General features: G+C 34.7%; 1 protein-coding gene across 3 annotated transcripts in view; it reads left to right on the top strand.

Annotated features, from left to right (window-relative positions):
* Positions 1-21,558, top strand: part of UBE3A (ubiquitin protein ligase E3A) — a 71,243-nt gene extending 49,685 nt beyond the window's left edge. For 2 of the 3 annotated variants that reach the window (XM_010832619.1, XM_010832618.1), the window contains 7 exons: positions 6,247-6,391; positions 9,071-9,276; positions 9,870-10,034; positions 11,450-11,605; positions 11,700-11,773; positions 18,515-18,658; positions 19,645-20,455. In XM_010832619.1, the coding sequence (XP_010830921.1) occupies positions 6,247-6,391; positions 9,071-9,276; positions 9,870-10,034; positions 11,450-11,605; positions 11,700-11,773; positions 18,515-18,658; positions 19,645-19,765 (1,011 nt within the window). In that variant the 3' untranslated portion in view covers positions 19,766-20,455. Of the gene's footprint in view, positions 1-6,246; positions 6,392-9,070; positions 9,277-9,869; positions 10,035-11,449; positions 11,606-11,699; positions 11,774-18,514; positions 18,659-19,644 lie in introns of all 3 variants that reach the window. The other variant, XM_010832617.1, reaches the window with a different exon arrangement.
* The last annotated feature ends 2,484 nt before the right edge of the window (positions 21,559-24,042 follow it).

The raw sequence follows: 24,042 nt of genomic DNA, 5'->3' as shown, positions 1-24,042 counted from the left end.
AAATTTTCTGCCTTACTAACTGCCCTCTCAGAAATCTATTCTTTCCCTCTGCCCGTGTCCCATTCCCCCGATACTCCAGTAAAGCAAGATGAAGAACCTACAGAAGTTTAGGTGCTTATTGTATACTTATTTTATTCTATTTTAAAAAGTAAACCTCCAGAATTTTGAGCAAATAACCGTTTTGGTTTATAAGGACTTCCTTTGAGCAAGTGTTAGGGTAAAGTTAACTGTGAGCTTTTAAATTATGCTAACAAATTTTTTTTCCCCCTTATGTTTGGCTTATATCAAAGCTAGTGTTCATTGGGTAACATCTGTACTTGAATATTACCACTTCAGAAACCCTTTATGTGAGGCACTTTGCTAAGCAGTAGAGATGTAAAGATGAATCATGATTGCTGAGGAGCTTAGGGGCACACATTAAACAGATTTTAGTCTCATTTTCTTCCGCTCTTCACTTCTCTCCCTCCCTTCTTTCCATCTTTCGTAACAGTGTGAAAAGATTTTTTTTTATTTTTTAAAGCATCAAAATAGATGATGGTAGTCACATTGATAATCTGCAAATGTTGAGGGAACATTCATAGCAGGTGATACAATAACAAGTAGTGTAAGGTGATCCTCTCAGGGTACAGTGTAGAAAATACTGATGGAGTTTCAACATCTCGTTCCCCAAAGATCTACTTTGCCTTTTTTAAGCCTCATCTTTTTATATCACAATTTGATAAGCAAAATAAACCTATTGACCACTATCTTGTGTGCATGTATGCTAAGTTGCTTCAGTTGTGTCTGACTCTTTGTGACCCTATGGACTGTAGCCCACCAGGCTCCTCTGTCCATGGGACTCTCCAGGCTAGAATACTGGAGTAGGTTGCCATGCCCTCCGGGGGATCCTCCTGACCCAGGAATCGAACCTGTGTCTCTTATGTCTCCTGCATTGGTAGGAGACACTTTACCACTGCTAGCACCACCTTGGAAGCCCAACCACTTTCTTACGACCTGCTAATTTTGAACTACAGAGTACGGCCAGGAAAAGAAGACGAGATGAGAAACTTTGTGGTGGGTTCAATATTAATAATTAAATAATTAAGGTTATAGAGTCTTAGACTTTTAAGAGCTAAAAGAAGCCTTAAAACCTGTCTACTCATTAGTTTATAAATGAGGCCTGGAAATTGGTTATACATATATGGCACTCTTGAGTATGTTTTCTGTTGGATCTTATTTGTCAGTTATTCTAAGACTGACTAACTTGAAGGGAGGGGTAGTAACTTCACTTACTGATTACAGACTTTTTATTTTAAAAGAAAAATAGTATTCAGTGGTTTCATGTACTATGTAATTCAAAGCAGAGTAGCAGATTGTTCCCTAATTGGAGTTTTTGGAGGAATGTTTTTGATGATAATAGGAGTATTATTAGTGTTTACAGTATTTTTATCAAACTTAACATATCATTCACTGGTTGTAGGGCACACTGTAACTACCATTAAAAAGAAAAAATGCTGCCAGTTTAGTTTTGAGATGCTATCAATTTTATGTTATATCCTGATTTCAGATACATTAAAGTATAAAAACAGAAAAGCAGATTTTAAGAATCAATGAAATATAATATATCAGTTGTCTTTCCACAAATAGATATCAGGATTGTTTAAGAACTACCCCTACACCCTTAAATTAGTTGAATATTTCTCCCTGGAACTTATTTTCACTATTTTTTGTTGTTCCTTAGGAAAGAGTACAGTGATGATGATGTTTAGTTGCCAAGTCATGTCTTAACTCTTCTGGGACCCCATGGACTGTAGCCCGCCAGGCTCCACAGTCCATGGGATTTCCCAGATAAGAATGGAGTGGGTTATCATTTTCTTCTCCAGGGCATCTTCCTAACCCATGATCAAACCCAGCGTCTCCTGCATTGCAGGCAGATTCTTTACCACTGGGCCACCAGGGAAGTCCCAATACAGTGATAAGTAGGCTCAGAACTCAGCTTTCAATTTGAATGAGAAAAGTTCTAATGTGATGAGGTTATTTACAGTATTTTGCTAATAACATTTACCTCTTTGTGCGCCTCACATCTGAACATGAGATGTAGAATTGGATAGGAGAGTCCAAAAAAGATGAAAGTTGATGCAGACAAATGACTGGACTGTCGAGAGATCATGCTCAATCTCTTCTAAAAATCACTCACCCTTTATTTTTTTTGGTTTTTTTCTTTTGACTTTGCTGGTACTATCTAATCTAGTCCCCAGCATTTTCCTTGTTAGACACCGTTGGTTATTGTTGAAACAAAACTTGATTCTTTACTTGTCAACTGACCTACTTTTAGGTAGTCCTTTAGGAGTACTCTGTGGCCCTTTGGTATGCTTGATTATATCTTCTACATTCACTAAATTATGCTTAGTGCAGTGGCCATTATAGTTTCTTAAGATTGATTCTAGTTGAAGAACTTTATGCTTGGTTTATGTCGTTTAAGTAGAACAAGAGAATGAAGTAGATCTACGTAGATTCTCAGCACCAAATAGTTTAAAGCAGTGAAACTTGTCAGACTCCTTAGTGTTATGGGAGGAAAATGAGACTCAGATTCTAACCTATAGAAATTAATGGCAGAATTATAAGTAGAACTAACAGTTCCTGGTCTCACAGGGAGATGTGATTATATTATATTTGGCTCTTACCCAAACATTTATAGTTAAGATAAAGCAACTTCATCTCTATGGAAAAATGAAAAAACTAAATGTGTCTGGATAATCTAAAAATCTTATTATTCCAGTCAAAATTTGATGTGGTAAAGAATATAATGCAAGAGATGCGGGTTTGATCCCTGAGTCAGGAAGATCTTCTAGAAAAGGAAATGGCTACCCACTCTAATATTCTTGCTTGGGAAATCCCATGGACAGAGGAGCCAGGTGGGCTACAGTTCATGGGGTTGCAAAAGAGTTGGATACAACTTAGTAACTAGACAACAAGAAAACCTGTATATCAAAATAAATGAAGGGTGCATATAAATTCTCCTTTTCAGAATGTTCATTGACGTATATTCTTCCAATTTCCAAATATCCTACCTTCAGGATAGCTTTTGATTTAAAAAATTCAATTTTAAATGGTATGTGTCTACTACATTAAGTAATTTACCTTTGCCATTTAGTTCTTAAGTCTTTTGTAATTGAATAATGAATTAGAAGTGCTTATTTTAAGAGAAATGAAAATAAATGCAGTCCTTTAATAATGACCTTTGTCAAAGTAGTTATTGCTGAATTTTATGCTTTTTGTTTTTTACCACAATCAAACATAGTTTTTGTAAAAGATAGACTTCGTGTGATAAATGATACCATATTTTACAGGACCACTTTAGATATCTGATAATCTAAATAATAATAAGAAATTTTCACCCACTAAATTCATTTGCCATCTATTTTTCAAATCCTTCTTTTTATGAATATTTGCACTTGAATGTATCAATTCATAATATATATTTATTGTGATATATACTTAATGTAATGAGAAATACAGAAGTGCATAAAGAAGAGAAAATCACTCAAAATTTTTAAAAAGGTTGTTGCTAGTCGTTGAGGAGGAATAGAGCATAATAAAGAGCTTGCTGCCTCAACTAGAATCTCTGTTCTACCACTTACTGCTAACGAGCAAGTTTATGAATCTCATTTCTTCAGGTTATGCATCTGTAAAATGGGGTTAATAATATTAGCAACCTGACAAGGTTCTTGTGAAAATTAAATAAGTTGATACATGTAAAGTGCCCTGACATATTAAGTGCTGTATGTTGTTTTGTTGTTAAAGCCGTAATAGTTTTGTTCTTTAATGGCTGAGTTAAGTTTTTAGCCAAGCCTGAAAAAAAAATTTTGAGAATTAATAAAATACAAGGAATAATTTTTCAGGGAATTCATGTAAGTGTTTCATATACATTTACTTATTAGTATATTTGTATGCTTATTTTTACAAATAAAACTGAAACAGATAAAGTGACCTTACTTTAAAATTACCATAGTAATAGAACATATTGCATTAAATTCTTTTGGCATTCAGGGTGGGAGATGGAGAGTGAAGATTGGTGGAAATGGAGAGACATGTAATATGTTATTAAGTGAAGTTTAATTTGCTTCACTTGTCTATATGAAGTGTCTTGGGTAGAGCTAAGACTGGAAAATAGGGCCCTCAAGTATCAGTCACATTGATAACGGAGTTACCTCTCAGTCACAGATGCTAGTGAGGAAGAGACAGAGGACACATAATTAAATAACAGGTAATTATATTTTTCCACATTGAAATACCTTGTAATTGATAGAAGCCCGTTTGTCTTTGTATTGTAAAGGTGTACATAAACGTTGATATACATTTCTATAACACGTAGGCAGGTGGAGATGAGCAGTGGATTTCATGGCAATATGAAATATTGGCCTGGTGGGTAATGCACATTTGAGCTAAAATGATAATTCTAACTTAGTCCTTGGAATTCTTTATAGCCAGTGACTTGAAACAGATTTCCAACTGGAGCTATTTTTTTCCCCTAAGTTATTTTCAAAATTTGAGACTATGGCTATAAAATGAAGTTGGGAATCTTTTGTTAAAAGAGCAAAATAGTTTTAAAAGTTAACAACATGATGCATTATCTTAAAAATATCACCCGCTCTAGAACTCTTTCTCATGCATTGTTTCTTATTAAGCCTTCACAGCTTTGCAGTAGGAATAGTACTAGCCTGTTCTTTTTTTTCTTTGCAGATGAGGAAACAGGCTTAGCTGAGTTCTTTGCGAAAGTTTAAAGGTTAAAACTTAACATTAAGTGACAGTTGGGACAAATACAGAGTATTTAACTTAATCTTTCCACAACAACACTGTCTCAACAATTAATTATCTTAATGTAACTTGGCATAAAAATGATTTTGCAAGTGTTACAGACCACTGTTGTACAGAATAGACATTCCTTAAAGATTCTAAATTCACAGAATCAGAATCCTGCAGTTGAAGATTTCCAGGAGATCATTTTGGCAGATGTTTTTGATTGCAGCCCCTAAGATAGGTTTCACTCCTGTGCATATTTGCCTGTATGTATAATTGAAACAAGTTTCACAGAATAGTGGAAGCCAATACTGTGTAATGCATTCGGATTTTTTTCACTTATTTGGTTTGCATTGAATGTATTGAGCTACCCACTAATAAATTACAGTTGGCAGCTTGAAAAACATTGACCCAGGGCAACTGACCTGAATCTTGAATTTATGAGATTTTATTTTTTATAGACACATTAGAATGTCCCAAATAGTCATGTTATCTAAACTAATTACTTTAGGGCTGACTATAGTATACTTACTCTGATGATGTTTGCATTGCTCAAAACCATTTTAAAGATTCTTGTTGTAATAGTTGCAAAAATCTGAATACCCGTATTCTGTTTTGGCAAATTTAAAATCACTTTGGCAAATAAGATGGATGATCAGTCAGGCATGCTGTTAGTAAATTTCAGATACATAAGACAAATTGCAATGTAAATGTTTCACATTAGAATATGGTATTGATTTTATGACTAATTTCATAATAACAGAGCAATCACTATTACTTGATACAAAAGGCATTTGGTAAAGATTTATAGTTGAAGAAATGTTGAAACTAGGATTTGATAACTGTTAGTAAGAAGTTAAGAGTAAGGATATCAGCAAAAATATGCCTCATCTGCTTTTAAAAAAGTGAATATAAAATGTCTCAAATCCATTAAAATGGTAATTTATACTAAAGTATTATTAACAGACCATAAACTGCTTCCCTAAATGTATTTTTCTTGATTGAAATTATTTTATTTATGATTTAATAGATAGACTTAATTCTTGAGTTTCTATTCTAATAAAGAATTACAAGTCAACAGTTTCAAAGTCAACTTCTATGAGCCTTTGTTTCTCCTGAAATAATTTGAGGCATTTTTGCTATCTTGACTTCTTTCCCCATGTCCTAATCTTACAACCCAGGTTTGTTATATACATAATTAACAGGAAATCTAATTCTAATTTCATATCAAATCAGTAGTTAAAAAGTAACCCTTTTAGAATTCTGTGCCAGTTTCTTTTCTATCCTATTTTTCCATTATCTGTAAGACTAAATCTTTGCCTTTACTGGCTTTTTACTAGTTAGCTTCCTGTTTCCATTTAAAATATATCAAAAGCATTATCTTTTATTTGCTCCTGCCCCTACGATTTATTTTGTTTTCATCCTAATACTGTCTTTCATCTTCTTTCCACTTTTCCCACTCACTAGCTAGAGATGATCGCTATGGAAAATCCTGCAGACTTGAAGAAACAGTTGTATGTGGAATTTGAAGGAGAACAAGGAGTTGATGAGGGAGGTGTTTCCAAAGAATTTTTTCAGCTGGTTGTGGAGGAAATCTTCAATCCAGATATTGGTAAATATTTTAGTGATGTGATCATGGTGTCATATCTTTTTGAATTAAGAACTTATTTACCTAGGTTTACAAATATTTTCAGTTATGAAGAGCAACAGAAGATTTTGGTATGAATTAACTAGAATCACAGATAATGACTGAATTTGTGGGCTTTTGGGATTGATACTGCATCACTCATTCAAGTTCTTATTTAGATTACTTAGCAACATATTTTAATATAGGAAATTATCTCTTAGGTAAAAGAAATTGAAGACTTTTAGAATGATACCTTAGAACAGTTGAAGAAGTGTTTTGCTCTTTTTCAGTCTAAAATACTCATTACCCATAGCATTTCTGAGATAAGAGTTTTATAGAATAATGATTTGAAGACTATTGAGAATGTCTCACAAGTGTATCGTGCTCAAAATTTGGGTGTACTGATTGATAGCAAATTAATTTTCTACAGCATTTCTTGGGTTTAATATTATAATATTTTCCCACACTTTTCGGACTCCAGAACCCTTTTTCCATCCCACTTCTAGTAGCTTTTGCTTTCCAGAAGAGTTTATATTTGAACATGATTTGAGAGAGATTGATCTATAATATGTCGGTCTGAAAATGAAGAATTTGGGTTTCACTGATAGACAAAATAATTTGGATAATTCTGATCTGATTTAATTTCTACAGTATAAACCTTGGTTACTGGGGTTGCTTACTTTTAAAATCGAATGCATGACAATTAGAGGAAAAGAAGTCCTCTAAAGGTACCATCATAATTGTGAAGAACGTGGCATAGAATAATGCACATCATTTCCTGTTGATTCTCAGTGTGTACACTGAATTGACTTTTCTATATTTGTTGTTAGTCTGCTTATAAATGGAAGTAGACATTTTGACTTCATGACATAAACATAGTTAAGGTAAGACTTAGTATTTTAGTTAATGTTTTTTAATAATCTGAAGACTATGTCATTTATATATAATTTGCTCAAAGTAAACTTAGATGTATAAATCTGTGCTGTTTTTGAGATAGAAAATTAATTTATAAGCTTCATTAAAAACCATGGTGTTTTTGAGATAGAAAATTAATTTAAAAGCTTCATATTTTTGGTAAACTTTAGCTCTAGGTCTTTATGTCTCTAAAAATGTTAAACATTAGTAATAAAGTGTATTTATATTATATGCAGAAATACTTTTAAGAAAAAACATACATTAAACAATTTTGCTTGATAGTAAAGCAATTAAAATGATGACAATAGAAATATCAAAAAGGAATATTTTAGAAGAGCCACCCTTTATGGAGCTTTTCTTGTAGGGACCTGAAGATAAATGTACCACGAATGGAATCTCTTGGACTTTTAAGAATATCTTTCAAGCACAAAGATGAGAGTAGTGACCTGTGTAATTTACATTCTCATTAATTTGTAGCTTATAGCTTTTGAGTCCAAGGACATACATTTGTGATATTTCTTCAGATTTATTAATTATAATTATTTTTAACTGTTCTGATCCAGTTAATACCATATTTATAATTAAATGAAGTTTTTAGCACTTCACTAGATGTTGTAATTTCAGCCTGTAAAAAAAAGTTGGATATAAACTGAGATTCAAGTATGAATTAGGTAATTTATAAAATTTTATTTTGTGAACACTAAGTTGCATTAGAAAAATGTCTTAAATTCATGTTTTTAGGATCGAGAGGACCCTTTAAATTTCCCTTTATATTTAACTTCAACTAAATGTGAAAATGAAGAAACATTTTTAAAGCTGTTTAAAAAACTTAAAAACTGGTTGATTTCTTAAAAAAAATGTTGATTTCTAAGGTTTATTCTATTGGAACTTCCCCCTCTTTCCTAGATCTAATTCTTAAAATATTTTCATTTAGTTTCATAGTAGCAACTGAAAAACATTTTATAGTAAAATGAAATTGTTAATTCAATTACAGTATCATTTAAGCTTTATCTTAGACATTTCTTTACAAGGAAAGAGATAAGTCTGCCATGGTAATGGCTATTTAGATTCCTATTTTTAAATGAGTGATATAAACAGTGATGACCATGTGAAATTAAGAGAAGACTACAAATTAGTTTTGTTTTACTTTTTGGCTCACAGTTAATGTGTGTATTAAATGGCTTTGGGTTTTGGACATAATCTTAAGTTTATCAAGTTTGCCTGAGTTTAAGTACTCGGTATCTTTGTTACAAAGGTGCTTGAAAAACTTAATGGAACCATTATGCAATTTGGAGGAAAAAAAGACTCTTTCTTAATGAAATTCAAAATTGTTTTTTAAAACAGTATATGTGGATTAAATATGTTTTAATAAGTGAAACATTTTCAATATATTATTATTTTTTTCTTTTGCATTTTTCAACCATTCAGTGGTGAAAATATGAATGCAAGTTAACTTCTGATTTGTGTTAATAGATTAGAGAACTTGAATTTAATGAACAGTTTTCCTAACTTAGAAAATGCCAACAGAATGGCTTATTACTTTAAATATGTGCTACACAATTTGTAGCATTCATATGTACTTGAACTTTGTTTTAGCAAGTCCTGATGTAACAGAAAAAAGCCCTAATGCAAATAAGTTTACATGTGTAATTATTTTATATTTATTTTTGTATTTTATATGTATAATTATTTGCTCATCTGTCAAATAAACTATGAAAGTAATACATTTAAAAAAATCATTTCTTACAGGTATGTTCACATATGATGAATCTACAAAGTTGTTTTGGTTTAATCCATCCTCTTTTGAAACTGAGGGTCAGTTCACTCTGATTGGCATAGTACTGGGTTTGGCTATTTACAATAACTGTATACTGGATGTACATTTTCCCATGGTTGTCTACAGGAAGCTAATGGGGAAAAAAGGAACTTTTCTTGACTTGGGAGACTCTCATCCTGTAAGTCTTATCATTTTTTATTCTTTTAGATTTTATTTAAAAACAAATACAGAATTTAATTTATATAAAATTTTTAAAGCTTTGATTTGAAATCTTTGTTAATATTTATACCTAGTAAGATAAACGTATTTTATTATCTATCTGAAATGCCATAAACACTTGAAAACCTGAAGGAGAACTTGTTACAAGCAAGTCAGCTTTGCAAGGTTGATTCTGTAGAAAAGTATTTCTAATTTTTTTTTTTAATGGAATCATGAGATTTCTGGGTTGAGTCAGAGCTGCTTAGTTAGGGGCTCTGGTGGCTGCAGCCAGCCCCGCCTTACCCTTGAGATGCCTCTGAGGGTCTCAATAGAGCACAGTGTGAAGACCCATAGCTAAGTAGCTGGTGTAGGGTTTCTCAGCAGAGAGAGGCGTTACCACTGACTGACCATCTTTCTTTATGTCTGCATAGAAACTACTAGAAGAGGGGTACTGTTTGTGCTTTAGTTCTTACTGTTAGTTTGTTTTTTTAATCTTTTCCCAAGAAGAGTGATACAGATTGTTGTATTTTATAGTTCTGTGGTAGCCTTAATTTTTCCTTTTCTGATTGGTAGGTTCTGTATCAGAGTTTAAAAGACTTACTGGAGTATGAAGGGAATGTGGAAGATGATATGATGATCACTTTCCAGATATCTCAGACAGATCTTTTTGGTAATCCGATGATGTATGATCTAAAGGAAAATGGTGATAAAATTCCAATTACCAATGAAAACAGAAAGGTAATAAATGTTTTTATGTCATCCTTGTCTTTGTCTCTTTAATAACAGAATTTTAAAGCATATATGTGTGCGTTTGTGCGTATACTGCTTCAGTTGTGTCCCATTCTGTGTGACCCTATGGACTGCAGCCCGCCAGGCTCCTCTGCCCAGGGGATTCTCTAGGCAGGAGTACTGGAATGAGTTGCCATACCCTCCTCCAGGGAAAGCACATATGCTTGTGGTTTTTAAAGAAGTTTCTAATGCATCTGTACAAAGAAATCAAGTAACTAAGTTCTTATAAATGAAACAGCCACAGTTGTTTAAACTTTGACTAAAGGCTGGTATGAGAGCATGTGGTTGGGCACTGAACCCCTCCTAGAGAAAGATGCCCCGAGTGGGCGACAGTGCACGGCTTGGTGTGGCTCTGGGGTGAAGCAGGAAGAAGGCTGTAGAGGGTAGGAAACAAGGGAGATCCTTATAACTGAATGGCCAATAATTGCTTCTAATGCACACACAGATACACATGCCTTAAATAAACATCCGAAAAGTACTAAAGAATAAATATTTTAAAGAAATCAGTTTTGTGTTTTCTGTTGACTAGAAAAGTATGCATATGGAAACGGGAATAACCCAGAATATAATCCAGGGGAATTATGATATATATAAAACCTTTAAGAAGAATGTTTATATTAATACAATGTTTGATAAAATATATTAATTAAGTTGGGATACATAGTATATCTTCCTTTTTTTATTTGATACAATAGCTTGCTCACCAAGTGAAACACCGATATTTTTGTTGAAACAGATAACAGTAGGCAGCTTCCCAAATATTCTAGAATAGGAAACATGAAAGACTACCTTGTTTGCTCATTTCCAGTACATTGCACTCTATTAAAAATGTCAGCTTTTATAAATTGATGTATAAATGGTTTAAATGTTTTTGCATTTGCATAACCTAATTGAGAGAACTTTAAAATTGTATCAAGGCCCAGCTTTTATATTCAGTTTTGTTTAATATCGAAGTTGAAACTTATGTGCACATGGCCTCTTTGGTGGCTCAGAGTGTAAAGAATCTGCCTGCATTGCGGGAGACCTAGGTTCAGTCCCTGGGTCAGGAAGATCCCCTGGAAAAGGGAATGGTGACCCACTCCAGTATTCCTGCCTGGAGAATCCAGTGGACAGAGGAGCCTGGCCAGGTACAGTCCATGGGATCACAAAGAGTTGAACATGACTGAGTGACTAACACAATGTCTATCATAGAGAGCTGTGAAATTGTTAAAGGTATTTTCATTTGTGTGTGTAAAGTTTGAATTTTTAAAAATATTCTTGATTGTGTTTTTTGGGGGGAAAATAAAAACATCGCGCAGTCCAGTAGCTTGTATTTTGTTGTATTACGCATCATAAGACATTCTTGTGGTTAATGTTTTCTGCAGGAATTTGTCAATCTGTATTCTGACTACATTCTCAATAAATCAGTAGAAAAACAGTTCAAGGCTTTTCGGAGAGGTTTTCATATGGTGACCAATGAATCTCCTTTAAAGTACTTATTCAGACCAGAGGAAATTGAATTGCTTATATGTGGAAGCCGGGTAAGAAAGCAAGGGTTTCAGAAATACCTTCTGTTGATCTATTGTTTGTAATGGTGTGGTGTAGATGTTAAGACGTGTTTTCTTGAATTTGCAGAATCTAGATTTCCAAGCACTAGAAGAAACTACAGAATATGACGGTGGCTATACCAGGGACTCTGTTGTGATTAGGTGAGGTTCTTAATTCTTAAAAGGAAGAATTAAAATTCACCAAAGGGATGTAGGCTTTATGCTTTAGACCTTTGCCTCCAGGTTTTATTTCCCAAATAAGCAAACTCACAAATTGTCAGTGTATAACATTAAACATATATTTATAATATAATCACCCAATTCCTATTGTTAATCTTGTGACTTATTTCCTGAATAATGTTTTATGTAAGTGGCATGTTTTCTTCTGCATTGAGGGTATAAAGTATCTAATATTCCTAGTAATTCTAATTACAGTGTGCTTAGTGCCAGTTAGATGATGATGAAAATAGAACTACCTCTTCTGAATATTTCTCCTTTCTCTTGAACTCTGGGGAATGTTACTTACCTACCCTATATGAGGCACCTTTTGTGTGAAATGGTATATTCTTTGATTTAATCTTTATTACATAGCAAGGTACATACTAGAATTTTTATTTTGTTTTCAAGACCTTGGCTCCAAATTCTCACAGGAAGGAGAGATTCCTAGTCTTAACTGTTCTCAAGGAGTTGCTCTTGCTATGTACCGTCTGCTTCTCTTTGCTACTGTCCAGTCCTGAGAGACACAGGCTTTTTCCTCTCCTGGTGAGATGGGGTAAAAAGAGACAAATGCCCTTTTGGCTGTCACTGGTAGAATGAGGTGAGGAAGCATTCCTGGAGGTTGTCTCTGAAGGTTATCACTCTAAGAATCAAGTATAAGAAGTCTATAATGAGTATCACTTGTATCAAGAAATGAATGTTTTATGTTCTTTTATTTTCCTTTGTTTTATTCTTCACTTTGGTTTGTGTGAGGTTATTGATACATTTCCTCTGTTTAGCATACCTTTGGTCATTCCTAGTGGCAGTGTTGGAAGTTATTTACTTGTAGCAATTACTGTTCTGCTATTTACTTGAAGTTCAAAGGTGACCCATAAAAGAGTTGAAATAGCATGGATAAAAACAACAAAGGGTAACCTCACTTGTGAGTATTAGCACAGCACTATCTCTGTTAGTGATAGTATTGATCACAGATAGTTATGACTGTGGTGTCTTAATGTTTCTCTGAGAATAGTTGAAGGTATCTTGTGCTGCTCTTTATGGAGAAATGACTTTTTAAGTTAAGGTCTTAATTTTATTTCTTTTAGAATAACATAATTCCTACTTGATATATTATCTTAACATCATATGTGAATGTTTTTAAATTTTTTTATTGAGTTATAGTTGATTTGCAATATTGTGTTCGTTTCAGGTATACAGCATATTGGTTTTTTGCAGATTATATTTCATTATATGTTATTGTAAGACTGGGTATAATTGCCCGTGCAGTCCTTGTTGCTTATCTAGTTTACATGTAGTTGTTTGTAGTTAATCCCATACTCCTAATTTGGCTCCCCTTCCCTATCCCTCCACCATTATATAAGGTCTCTCTTTATGTCTTGTAATTTTCTTTGCTCTGAATATGATATGATGTAACCATCCTGATTTGTTTTGCTTTGCTCTTTGTTAGCATGATGTATCTTTTTTTTTTTCTTTCAACCTATCAATGTTCTGAATTTGAAATGAGTTTCTTACAAATAGCTGAGTCATGTTTTTTTACTCTGTCAGTCTTTGCCTTTAATTGTTGTATTTAGACCATTTGTATTGAGGGTAATTATTGATACGGTAGGACTCAAGTCTGCTATTTTATTTGTTTTCTGTTTCTTTGCTCCTCATAGTTCCTTGTCTTTTTGCTTTCTGTGAGTTACTTAGTTACTTGAACATTTTTAAGGATTTCTTCTTGATTTTGGTATTGTTTTTGTGTGTGTTGCTTAGTATAGTGTTCTTCATGGTTGCTGTTGGTATTTGTATCAACATTTCTTCCAGTGAGGTATGGAAACCTTGTTTCCATTTGAGTCTCTTACTTTCCCCACATTTAAATACAATTGTCTTGAGTATTAGTGATGTTGTAATTTTTGTATCAGTCATCAAATCTGATTTATAAAATTCATGAGGAGAATTATAGTCTGTTGTATGTCCCTTCGTTTCTGCTCTTTCTGTTCCGTCTGCCTCAGAATCCATCTTTTATCACTTCCTTTAGTTAGTATTCAAAGGCAGATCTGCTAATGACTAATTCTTTTAGTTTTCCTTTGTCAGGGTGATTTCCACTTTATTTCTGAACAGTTTTGTTTATACTGTTTGAAGTTTCTTAACTTCTTAAATCTGTGTGTTTCTGTCTTGGAGTGTTCTTTGCCATTATTTCTCGAAATGCTTTCTCAGTCGCACTCTCTTTTTCCTTTCTTTCTATGCCTCTGATGACACCAGTGTTCAGTCATTGGTCACTGTCCTGTGTGCACCTAAGGCTCTTAGTTCTTTCAGTCTGTATTCTTATTTGCTTGGGTTTTGATCCTCGGTCATCTTGACTCTACTATTGAATCCATCTAGTATTTTTCTCTTACTTTGTGTTTTTCAGTTCTGTAGTTTGCATTTGGCTCTTTTTTTAATTGTAACTTAAATATTTTGCTAAGACTTAGTTTCTGATGTTTCAGTTTTGAAACACTAGAACTTATAATTGCTTATAGAATAATTTTTATGATGACCTCATCAAAATCCTAGTCAGTTGCAGTATGTTGTTCATCCTAGTGTTTGACATTGGTTGATTTTCTTTCTTTCATGTGATTTTCATAGTTCTTGGCTTGACAGGTGATTCTGGATTGTATGCTGGATATTTTGGCTGTTTTATTAGGAGACCCTGGGTCCTATTTACATCTTTTTACTTTAGTAGTAAAAAATGTATGGGTCAATACTGTCGTGTTGTGTAGATAGGCACAGTAGTTACTTCCAGCTCTTTGCTGTTAGAAGTCACAGTGGATTATTTCACTAACAGATTATTCCATACATAACATCAAACATCATCAAATTGGGAATTGCTGCTAAAAGTGGGATTGTTGAACTAAATGGTAGATATGTATGTAATCTTGTTGGCAAGATTCTCCACAGAAATTGTGACATTTTGCACTCCCACCAGTATATACATGCATATCTCATTTCCTACAATTTTCCCAACCCAGTGTGTTCTTCAGTTCAGCTGTTTGCCTGTTAGTTGAGAAATGGCATTGTGACATAGAAAATGTCACAATTTCTGTGGAGAATTTGGCAATATTTAGCAGAATATTTAACTTGGGCCATTTTTTTTGTCAGCTGCTTTCATCCCTTTACAGCCAGAGGCTAATTTCAAGGGATACTTCTGTTTCCCAGGGTGCCTCCTGCCCCTGCCAGGCATGATGTCTTTTTGAGATTGCCATTTTTTGTCCAAGATGCTGTCCTGTTCCCAGTGCTCTTACCTGCCCTTTTGGGGTGACCCTCAGCCCATGTTGTTCTGCATACCCCACTTTTCCACATAGCTCTTCCTGGACTCTGCTAGTGTGGGCTCAGGTGTATATGAACAGTTTTGATGTAGAACATAACACTTATAGGAAGAGAAGAATTTTGCTTAGTATTTTCATTATAAAAACTGATAGTAACCCTAATGTTTTAAGTTGTAATTTTTTAGAAAGAACCAAAGGGACAGTTGAATTTGTCTTGATGACCACTGCTGGTCTGCTACTTTAGGATCTGCGTCCTCTATTCAAGGGCACCTGTTGGTCTGCCTCAAGGGCACCTGTTGGTCTGCCTCTTCAGATGTAGTGATGCATTTAGGCTTTAGAACACTCCTGAGGAGTGAGGAGGTTTTTTGTCCTGACAGAGGGCTCTGGGTTACTGCATGCTTGCTTTTCCTTGCCAGCCACCCAAAAAGGAATAACCTAGACTGTGGTGTGGTCTGTTTCCTTCCTAATGGAGAGATGTGCTGGCATGTTCCATGCTCAGTTTCCTGTTGTATTTTTTTAGTTGTTTTCTCTAGATGGCTGGGAGGTTTTTAAGAACTAAAGGGTGGGGAGGATATTAGAATGTCAGGGAAGAGAAATGGCAAGACTTTGAAGAGCGCCAAGAATTCTAATAAAGCTGCTAATCTATGTTAGAAATAATGGCATTGCACCAACAGAAATACCAACATTTTTGTAAGAGAAATTGTATACTGGAATACTAGGGTATCAAAAACTAGAATTGTAACTGTGTGTAGGAAGTGTGACATTTTCTGTCAAGATTCTGGAAAGCACTTTCAAATAAATATTAAAATGCATTCCTCAGAAAACTACTAGAGTTCATCAGTGAATTTGGTAAAGTTGCAGGATACAAAATTAATATACAAAAATCTTTTGCATTTTTATATATAAACAATGAAAGACAAGAAAGACAAATTAATGAAATAATCACTTTTACTGTTGCATCGGAAAGAGTAACATGCCTAGTACTAAACCTATCTAAGGAGACACCTATACTCTAAAAACTGTAAGATCCTGATGAAAGAAATTGAAGATGACACAAACAGGTAGGAATACTACATTCTTAGACTGAAAGATTCAGTGTTGTCAAAATAACTATATTACCCAAGGTAATCTACAGATGCGATGCAGTCCTACTTATCAGATTACTAGTGGCATTTTTCACAGAACTAGAACAAAAATTTTTAACTTTGTATGGAAACACAAGAGACCCCGAATAGCCAAAGCGGTCCTGAGAAACAAAACTGCAGCTGAAGGAATCAGGCTTCCTGATCTCAGACTGTACTCCAAAGCTTTAGTACTCATAACGGTTGGTATTGAGACAGAAACAGAAATACAGGTCAATGAAGCAGAAAGCCCAGAGACACCTGCGGTCGGTTAATCTGTGTCAGAGGGGCAGGAGTGTAATGCAGAAAAGACGGTCTCTTCAGTAAGTGGTACTGGGAGAATGGGACAGCTATGTGTAAAAGAATGAGATTAGAATATTCTCTAACTATACACAAAAATAAACTCAAAGTAGATTAAAGACTTAAGATATGTACTATAAAAATCTTAGAGGAAAACATAAGCAGAACACTCTTTGACATAACTTTTAGCAATATCTTTTTGAGATAATGAAAATAAAACCAAAAAGCAGCAAATGAAACTTAATTAAACCTAAAAAAAGCTTTCCTCAGCAAAGGAAACCATAGGCAAAACAAAAAGACAACCCACATAATGGGAGAAAATATTTGCAAATAGAAAAGACTATTAAAGGGTTAATCTACAAAATATCCAAACAGCTCATGCAGCTCAATATCAAAAAAGCAAACAGTCTAATCAAAAAATGGACAGAACCTGAATAGACATTTCTCCAAAGAAGACATACAGATGGTCAAAAATCACATGACACATGGTCAACATCACTAATTATTAGAGAAGTGCAAATCTGAACTACAATGAGGTATCACATCACACAGAGTGGCAATCATCAAAAAATCTACAAAAGATAAATGCTAGGAGAGTATGTGGAGAAAAAGGAATCCTCCTACACTATTAATAGGAATGTAAACGGTTATAGCCCCTTTGGAGGATAGTATGGAGGTTCCTTAAAAAACTAAAAGAGCTACCATATGATCCAGTAATCACACTCCTGGGCATATATCCAGAGATAACCATAATTCAAAAGGATGTGTGCACCACAGTGTTCTTTGCAGCATTATTTACAATAGCCAAGAAATAGAAGCAACCTATATGTCCACTGAGAGAGGAAATGGATAAAGAAGATACGATACAAAAGAATATTACTCAGCCATAAAAAGGATGAAATAATGTCATTTGTAGCAACATGGATGGACCTGGAGATGATCACACTAAGTGAAGTAAATCAGAGAAAGATACATCATACATCATTTATATATGGAATCTAAAAAACAAAGTGATACAAATGAACTTACTTACAAAACAGAAACATACCAAGTGAAACAAACTTAATGGTTACCAAGGGGGAAAGGTGGGGAAGGGATAATTCAGGAGTTTGGGATTGACATACACACACTATGTATTAAAGAGAGAATCAACAGGGACCTACCATATGACACAGGGAACTCCACTCAGTATTTCATAGTATCATGAGAAAAGAATCTGAGAAAGGATGGATCTATGCGTATGTACACCTGAAACTGTATATGTTAAATTTATGGATACTTTATTATTGAAAGTATAGATTTCAGTTGCTTTTTTTCAAGATTGCTCTTAATGAACTTGCATTTTGTTTTTAGAGTAAATTTAACAAGCATCATTATAATGTGACTTCTATCACATAGGTTTTAGGAATGCCAGGGATTAGATTATTCTCAGTATAATTGCATATGATAACATATATCAGAATAAGCCCCAACTCCCCTTCCACAGCACACATACTATTGATAAACGTATTCTCGTTTATATAAACATTGTGTCCTTTTGTATTAGTGTTTTTAGGTATGAGGGTTTTTGTGTTTTCTTTTGTCCCTACTCTTTGTCTGACCTCCCCTTGAAGTTACTATGTAAGGCATAAGTAGAGGGACATAGCTGTCATCTTCAGTTCACAGGACTTTGGTTTTGCCTTTTGTTTTTTACTGACTATATATTTACAGTTGGTGTAATTGTTTCATTTTGTTGTTGCCAGTTTTTACTGTTGCAGATAATGTAGTGATGAACAAAAGCTTTTATATTTTTGAAAATAGTTTTCTTAAATTTGCATGAGTGGAAGTCCTAGCTCCTAGATCCCCAGAAAAGAACCTTCAGGCTCTTGATACTGACCTCCAAGTTACCTCCTATTATGGTTTTAATGCAAATCACAAACTTAAATTAGTGCTAGCAATAATGAATGCCAAACTAAAATCGCTATTTTATCTTTTCTCATTAGGGAGTTCTGGGAAATTGTTCATTCATTTACAGATGAGCAGAAAAGACTCTTCTTGCAGTTTACAACAGGCACAGACAGGGCACCTGTGGGCGGACTAGGAAAATTGAAGATGATAATAGCCAAAAATGGTCCAGACACAGAAAGGTAATTATTAAATTGTGACTATATACTGAAAACCTTGGCTTCCATATTATTACACATGTGTGATCTATCCAGAAGCTTCTGAGCACATTTGCAGTTTTTAATAGAAATGTCCAAGTCACATAAAATGTTAGTTTAGCCAGTGCTTTGCTGCTAATGTTCAAGAAGATCTTTAAATACTGGGCAGGTTAAAAATTACAGAGTTCACTTGATTTGAAATTTTACAGATTGGTATGATTCTTAAAGTTTTCGGTTGAGAATTTTTTTAATTGAAAGCCACATTATGTCATCTATTTAGAATAGTCAAGTTGAAGTTCACAAGTTTGTTCAGCCCTAGATTACGCTAGTACCACAAATTTCAGTGTCCTAACATTAGTCGTGTTTCCTCTATTGTGCAAGTTAACATTTGGTGTGCAGTGGCTATATATGAGCAGTAGTATATTTAATAATTTAAATGTATAGAAACATTTCTTTCAGTGTTCTACTTGATTTGTTATTAATGTAAATTTATTATCAAATCAATTACATAGTCATCCAGGAATATTTTGAATAAGCATTAAAGAGCCCAGACTGAAATTTTGGAACTGAGATTTGAATATTGTCTTCACTTAATGTTACTACTCAGTGATTTCAACTCTACAGTGGGGAAACTGACAGTCTGTAGGTTTACTGTGAGAAAGTTTAGTTAAATGACCTCTCAGGGTTAAGAACCTATTAAAACAGTATCTGGTATGTGGTAATAACTTTGTGGATATAATATGTTATCATCAACCATCATCATTATTAGCACTGAGTAATTTATGAGGTAAAGACAAATTGCTGTTTGGTATCTGTATGGCAAAATCAAAGTTTATCTTTATGACTTGCATTAATGTGTAGTGTGCTTTGCAAACCATCTCAACGTATATACCATCTAAAGTAGGATCATTTAGTACTGAGCATATCTCCCATGACTTATTTTCCTGTTTTTCCCCTTTCTCTCTATATAGGTTACCTACATCTCATACTTGCTTTAATGTCCTTTTACTTCCGGAATATTCAAGCAAAGAAAAACTTAAAGAGAGATTGTTGAAGGCCATCACTTATGCCAAAGGATTTGGCATGCTGTAAAAAAAAAACAAAAAATGGGAAGAAAAAGAAAATAAATTTAAAATTTTAATAAATATAACAAGAGGGATAAAATTGGTGGTGATAGTGTCCCAGTACAAAAAGGCTGTTAAATAGTGAACCACAGTAGTCACCTATGTCTGTGCCTCCCTTCTTTATTGGGGATATATGGGCTGGAACAGCAGATTTCAGCTACTTATATGAACAAATCCTTTATTATTATTATTTTTTTTTTTTTTTTGCGTGAAAGTGTTACTTATTCTTTCACTTGTATGTACAGAGAGGTTTTTCTGAATATTTATTTTAAGGGTTAAATCACTTTTGCTTGTGTTTATTACTGCTTGAGGTTGAGCCTTTTTGCATATTTAAAAATACACACCAACAGACTCCCCTCCCAAGGAAAATATTACCACCATTTGTAGGCCATGTAACCTTCAAGTCTGTGCTATTTTTTTGTCCCTGTATCTAACTCAAATCAGGAGCTGTATTTTTTTTAAACAATTTGCTTTTGAAACTTGAAGTCTTGAAAACAGTGTGATGCAATTGCTGCTGTTCTAGTCCCCAAAGAATTTTCTGTGCAAAAATCTTAAAATCAATAAAGATGGAAGGGAGAACTTGGAATGTTTAACTGCAGCCCTCAGAACTTTACTTTAGTAACAGCACAACAAATTAAAAACAACTCATGCCACAGTATGTTGTCTTCATGTGTCTTGCAATGAACTGTTTGAGTAGCTAATCCTCCTTCTTAGTATATGGAAGGACAGGGATTTGTTATTGTTGTTGTTTTAAGTTTATTGGGGAAAAGTGCATTTGGCCAAAAGAAATGATAGTCAAACCCTTTGCAAGAAAAGTTTGTTGTTTATTATAAGCGTAAAGCATGTGAAAGTGCACTTAAATTTTTTATTCTTTGCTTATTAACCACATTTTAAATAGACAATCCAAAGTCTTCCCTTCTTGTCGCCATCATCTTATCCAGTCAGCCATTTTATCAAGGCACATGATCAGTGTTGGAACATAGTGGAAAGAATGGCTATTGTGCCTTGTTTTACTTAATCATACAGTAAGCAGAGACTTGGAAATGAATGGAACTGTTACTCTTAAGTCCTATTTACATTGTCTGTCCCCAAAGATTAAAGTTTATTTCAAAAAGTGTTAAATACTACTTTCACGTACTGTGGAAAAGTACAGGTAGATTTAAATTACTAGACATTCAGAAGCAAGTAGTTTCCCCTGTCTAGTCTTCTGTGTCTGTGATGTTTGTTTCTTTTACTGCAATATAAAATAAAAGGATTATGTATTTTTAACTGAGGAGAGACATATTGATATATCCTTTTACTACAAGTTACAGCTAATGTGCTGAGCTTGTACCTTGATTGTTTTAACTGACCATGACAGATTAGTTTAATGATTTGTTTGAAATTGGCAGGAAAAATACAGCTTTCAATCATCAGAAGGGGAAAGAGGATGTCTTTCAGAATTATTTTAGTTCTTTTAGTAATTGAGACTTAACTGTTATGTACCATAATGCTAAATAAAACAGTGACATTTTCCACCATAATTTAGTGGAAAAAGAAAACATTGCTTTCCGTATTGTGATAAGGTAACATGGGGTTTTTCTGGGCCAGCCTTGAGAACACTGTTAAAAATATATACACTACCTTGATTCAAGGGACCCTCATGCTACTACAGTCACCTTAAGAGGCCTCTCATTCCTGTGCTTCTTGTGTATAATGAAAGTGAGAATACGAGAAATCAAATACTCTGGGGGCTTTTTGTATAATAAATTCGTGAAGAAATTTGTGTTCTTCAGTTCTCAAGTTTTATTATCACTATAGTATTGAAGTTATCCAATTGTAATCACATCTATGTGAAGTTTTTGAATGGTCATTGAGTACAGATCACCAGGTATAGAATTCATATCAAATAGACTTTTAACAAACAGTTGAAAATAAACCTACCCTTGAAAATATTCTAAGGGAAAAGTTCATTGGTTGTCCAGACTACTTGCTCTCACTTTCAATATCTGTTTGTCCTGGGCATATTACCACTTCTTTTCTCATTGCCTCCTTTCCACTACTGTCTACAAAATTTTCACTGAACAGTATCTTAAGCAAGAGGGAACAAATAGAAATTTTGACTACAGTGGTTACTCCCTCTATCCCAGATGTTATGTTATAAAGTACTGTTCCTCCCAGATCACCAGGAAACTCTGGAGGAAATAAAAAACCGAAAACTAATTGGTTTTCCAGATGAAATACACAGTTTCTCCTACATACCATCATTATAGAATATCTCAAGCATACAGTAAAGACACGGCCTGTGACCAAACTTTTCTGGAGCCTGGTAGCTTTGGCCAATGAATTGGATTTCCTACCCTATACGACTTTACTGGGCTCTGCTTAATTGTGTGATAAAATCCAATGACAATTTCTGTAGCTTTACTTTGGGATACATACTAACTAAGGAGGGAGATACATGAAATCAAGCTTCAAACAAAACTTGCTAATGGTATTCATTTCCCTATCGGTACACATCCATCTTACTAGAAAGGAAGGATGAGTGTAACCTGGCACCATCACTCAAAGAACTGTGCTGGGATTTCAGGCCCTTTCAAGGGTTTTCTCAAGACTTTCATGCAGACTCAGAGGAAGGGTAGTCTTCCTAAGGCTGCTCCATCTGTAGTCATGATCCCCTTAACCTGTTTACCTCAAGTATCTTTTTTGACCTTCCACCAGCCTCTAAGGACCATCTCTTATATTCCTGCCCCTTCCCTGAGCCAATAGAGGATTCAAAACGCAACTTCCACTTCCTCTCTTTCCTTCTTTTACCCACAGTGTTAGTGTATGGAGAATTTCCTGGGGAGTCTAGAGAAGTGCAGTCTCAGTCTTTTCCTTCTTTACTGTTGATATCCAGTAGTTGGCATTTGTTAACCAATTGCAGGACGATTTTGGTGCAGATGTGCCCCTGTGAGAAATGCTTAAAACTTTTGCTATGCCACTAAAATACCTCTCCTGAAGGATTCTTAGAGTCTCCTCTTGAGAAACTCTGTTGCCAGTGAGAACCCTAACCTTGGCAGCACCCTGAACTTGGTTCAGCTGCTACCCTGTTCGTTTTTCAGTAGGGTGGATACTACTGTAATTCTAAAATTCTGACCTGTACTTAACCAGTTCTGTCGGGTAAACCTCAACCACTCAAAAAGGTTGTTCTCCAAAACCGTGTCTTCTGCTCAGACTCTACCCCCAGAATATCTTTCTGGTATCTTAAAATCAGTACACTTCAAAATGGAACTTTTGTCTCTACCTATCATTTATTGTTCCTTAAAAACATCCCTCTTGACTCAGTCTTCAGAATCCCTCACCCTTCAATTGTCACAGCTTGTATCAATTGTTTTCCCCTCTCCTTCATCATACTTCCTTTCGACCTTGACAGTATTCCCCAAACTTTCTCATTCTTCCAGAACACAGTTTTGTTAATTTAAATATCCTTTGCTTCAAAACTTGTTCCCTGTTGAGGAAATCTGCAAGCCTGGTATCCGCAGCCCTCCGTAAGCTCAGTTCCACCTACATTTCCAATTCTACCATCAGTTACAGGCATCTTTCCCTGCGTCCCCACCCACATCATCATGCTGTGCTTAATCATTTCATATTTCTCAAGTAACCTTAAAGGCCAAAACTTTAAAAAGCCCCTCACCCATGAATTCATCAACCTCCAGAATGTCTCTGTAACCTAATAGCAACTTCATGGTAGTACATGCACATTGAGCAATGAGTCACTGGGATTTTTGTTTTTTTCCCATAACCATTAACGTGGCATGTGGGCAGGTTCATGGGGAAGATTGTTTATCTTTGTTCTGTCCCATATAGTAGTTGTGTAATAACTTTGTTGAAAGGACGAGCGCTATTTTTTCCAGTACCTCGTCAGTCACCACCTGAATGATTGAAAATGACGGCTTGCCATTCAATGAAGCGTCTCTGTTCTCACCAAAGATAGCCTCTGTCTCCTGTCTCCTCGTTATCCTACCCCCAAAAGGTTTTATTTTAAAATATTTGAATATTTAGTGGCTAAAGAACTTGTTTCTGGAGGAAGTGAGTAACTGGTTCTGTCATTTCAGCCTGTGAAAAGAAAATTACTAAAAGGGAAAGGATGAAACGGACCAAGTCCTTGGAAGCAAGATTTCTGTGTGACTTCCCCAGTCCTACTTTTCGGGATGTGCTCTGGCAACCTATAACCTCTGCGTGGTCAGCCTCTGTGGCTACACTCCTCTCCCGCTGGAGATGGGA

Source organism: Bison bison, unplaced genomic scaffold, assembly GCF_000754665.1.
Source record: "Bison bison bison isolate TAMUID 2011002044 unplaced genomic scaffold, Bison_UMD1.0 scf7180017861807, whole genome shotgun sequence".
In the NCBI taxonomy this organism is placed as follows: domain Eukaryota; kingdom Metazoa; phylum Chordata; class Mammalia; order Artiodactyla; family Bovidae; genus Bison; species Bison bison.
The sequence above is the reverse complement of the archived record's forward strand: the minus strand, read 5'-3'. Positions and strand labels throughout refer to the sequence as shown.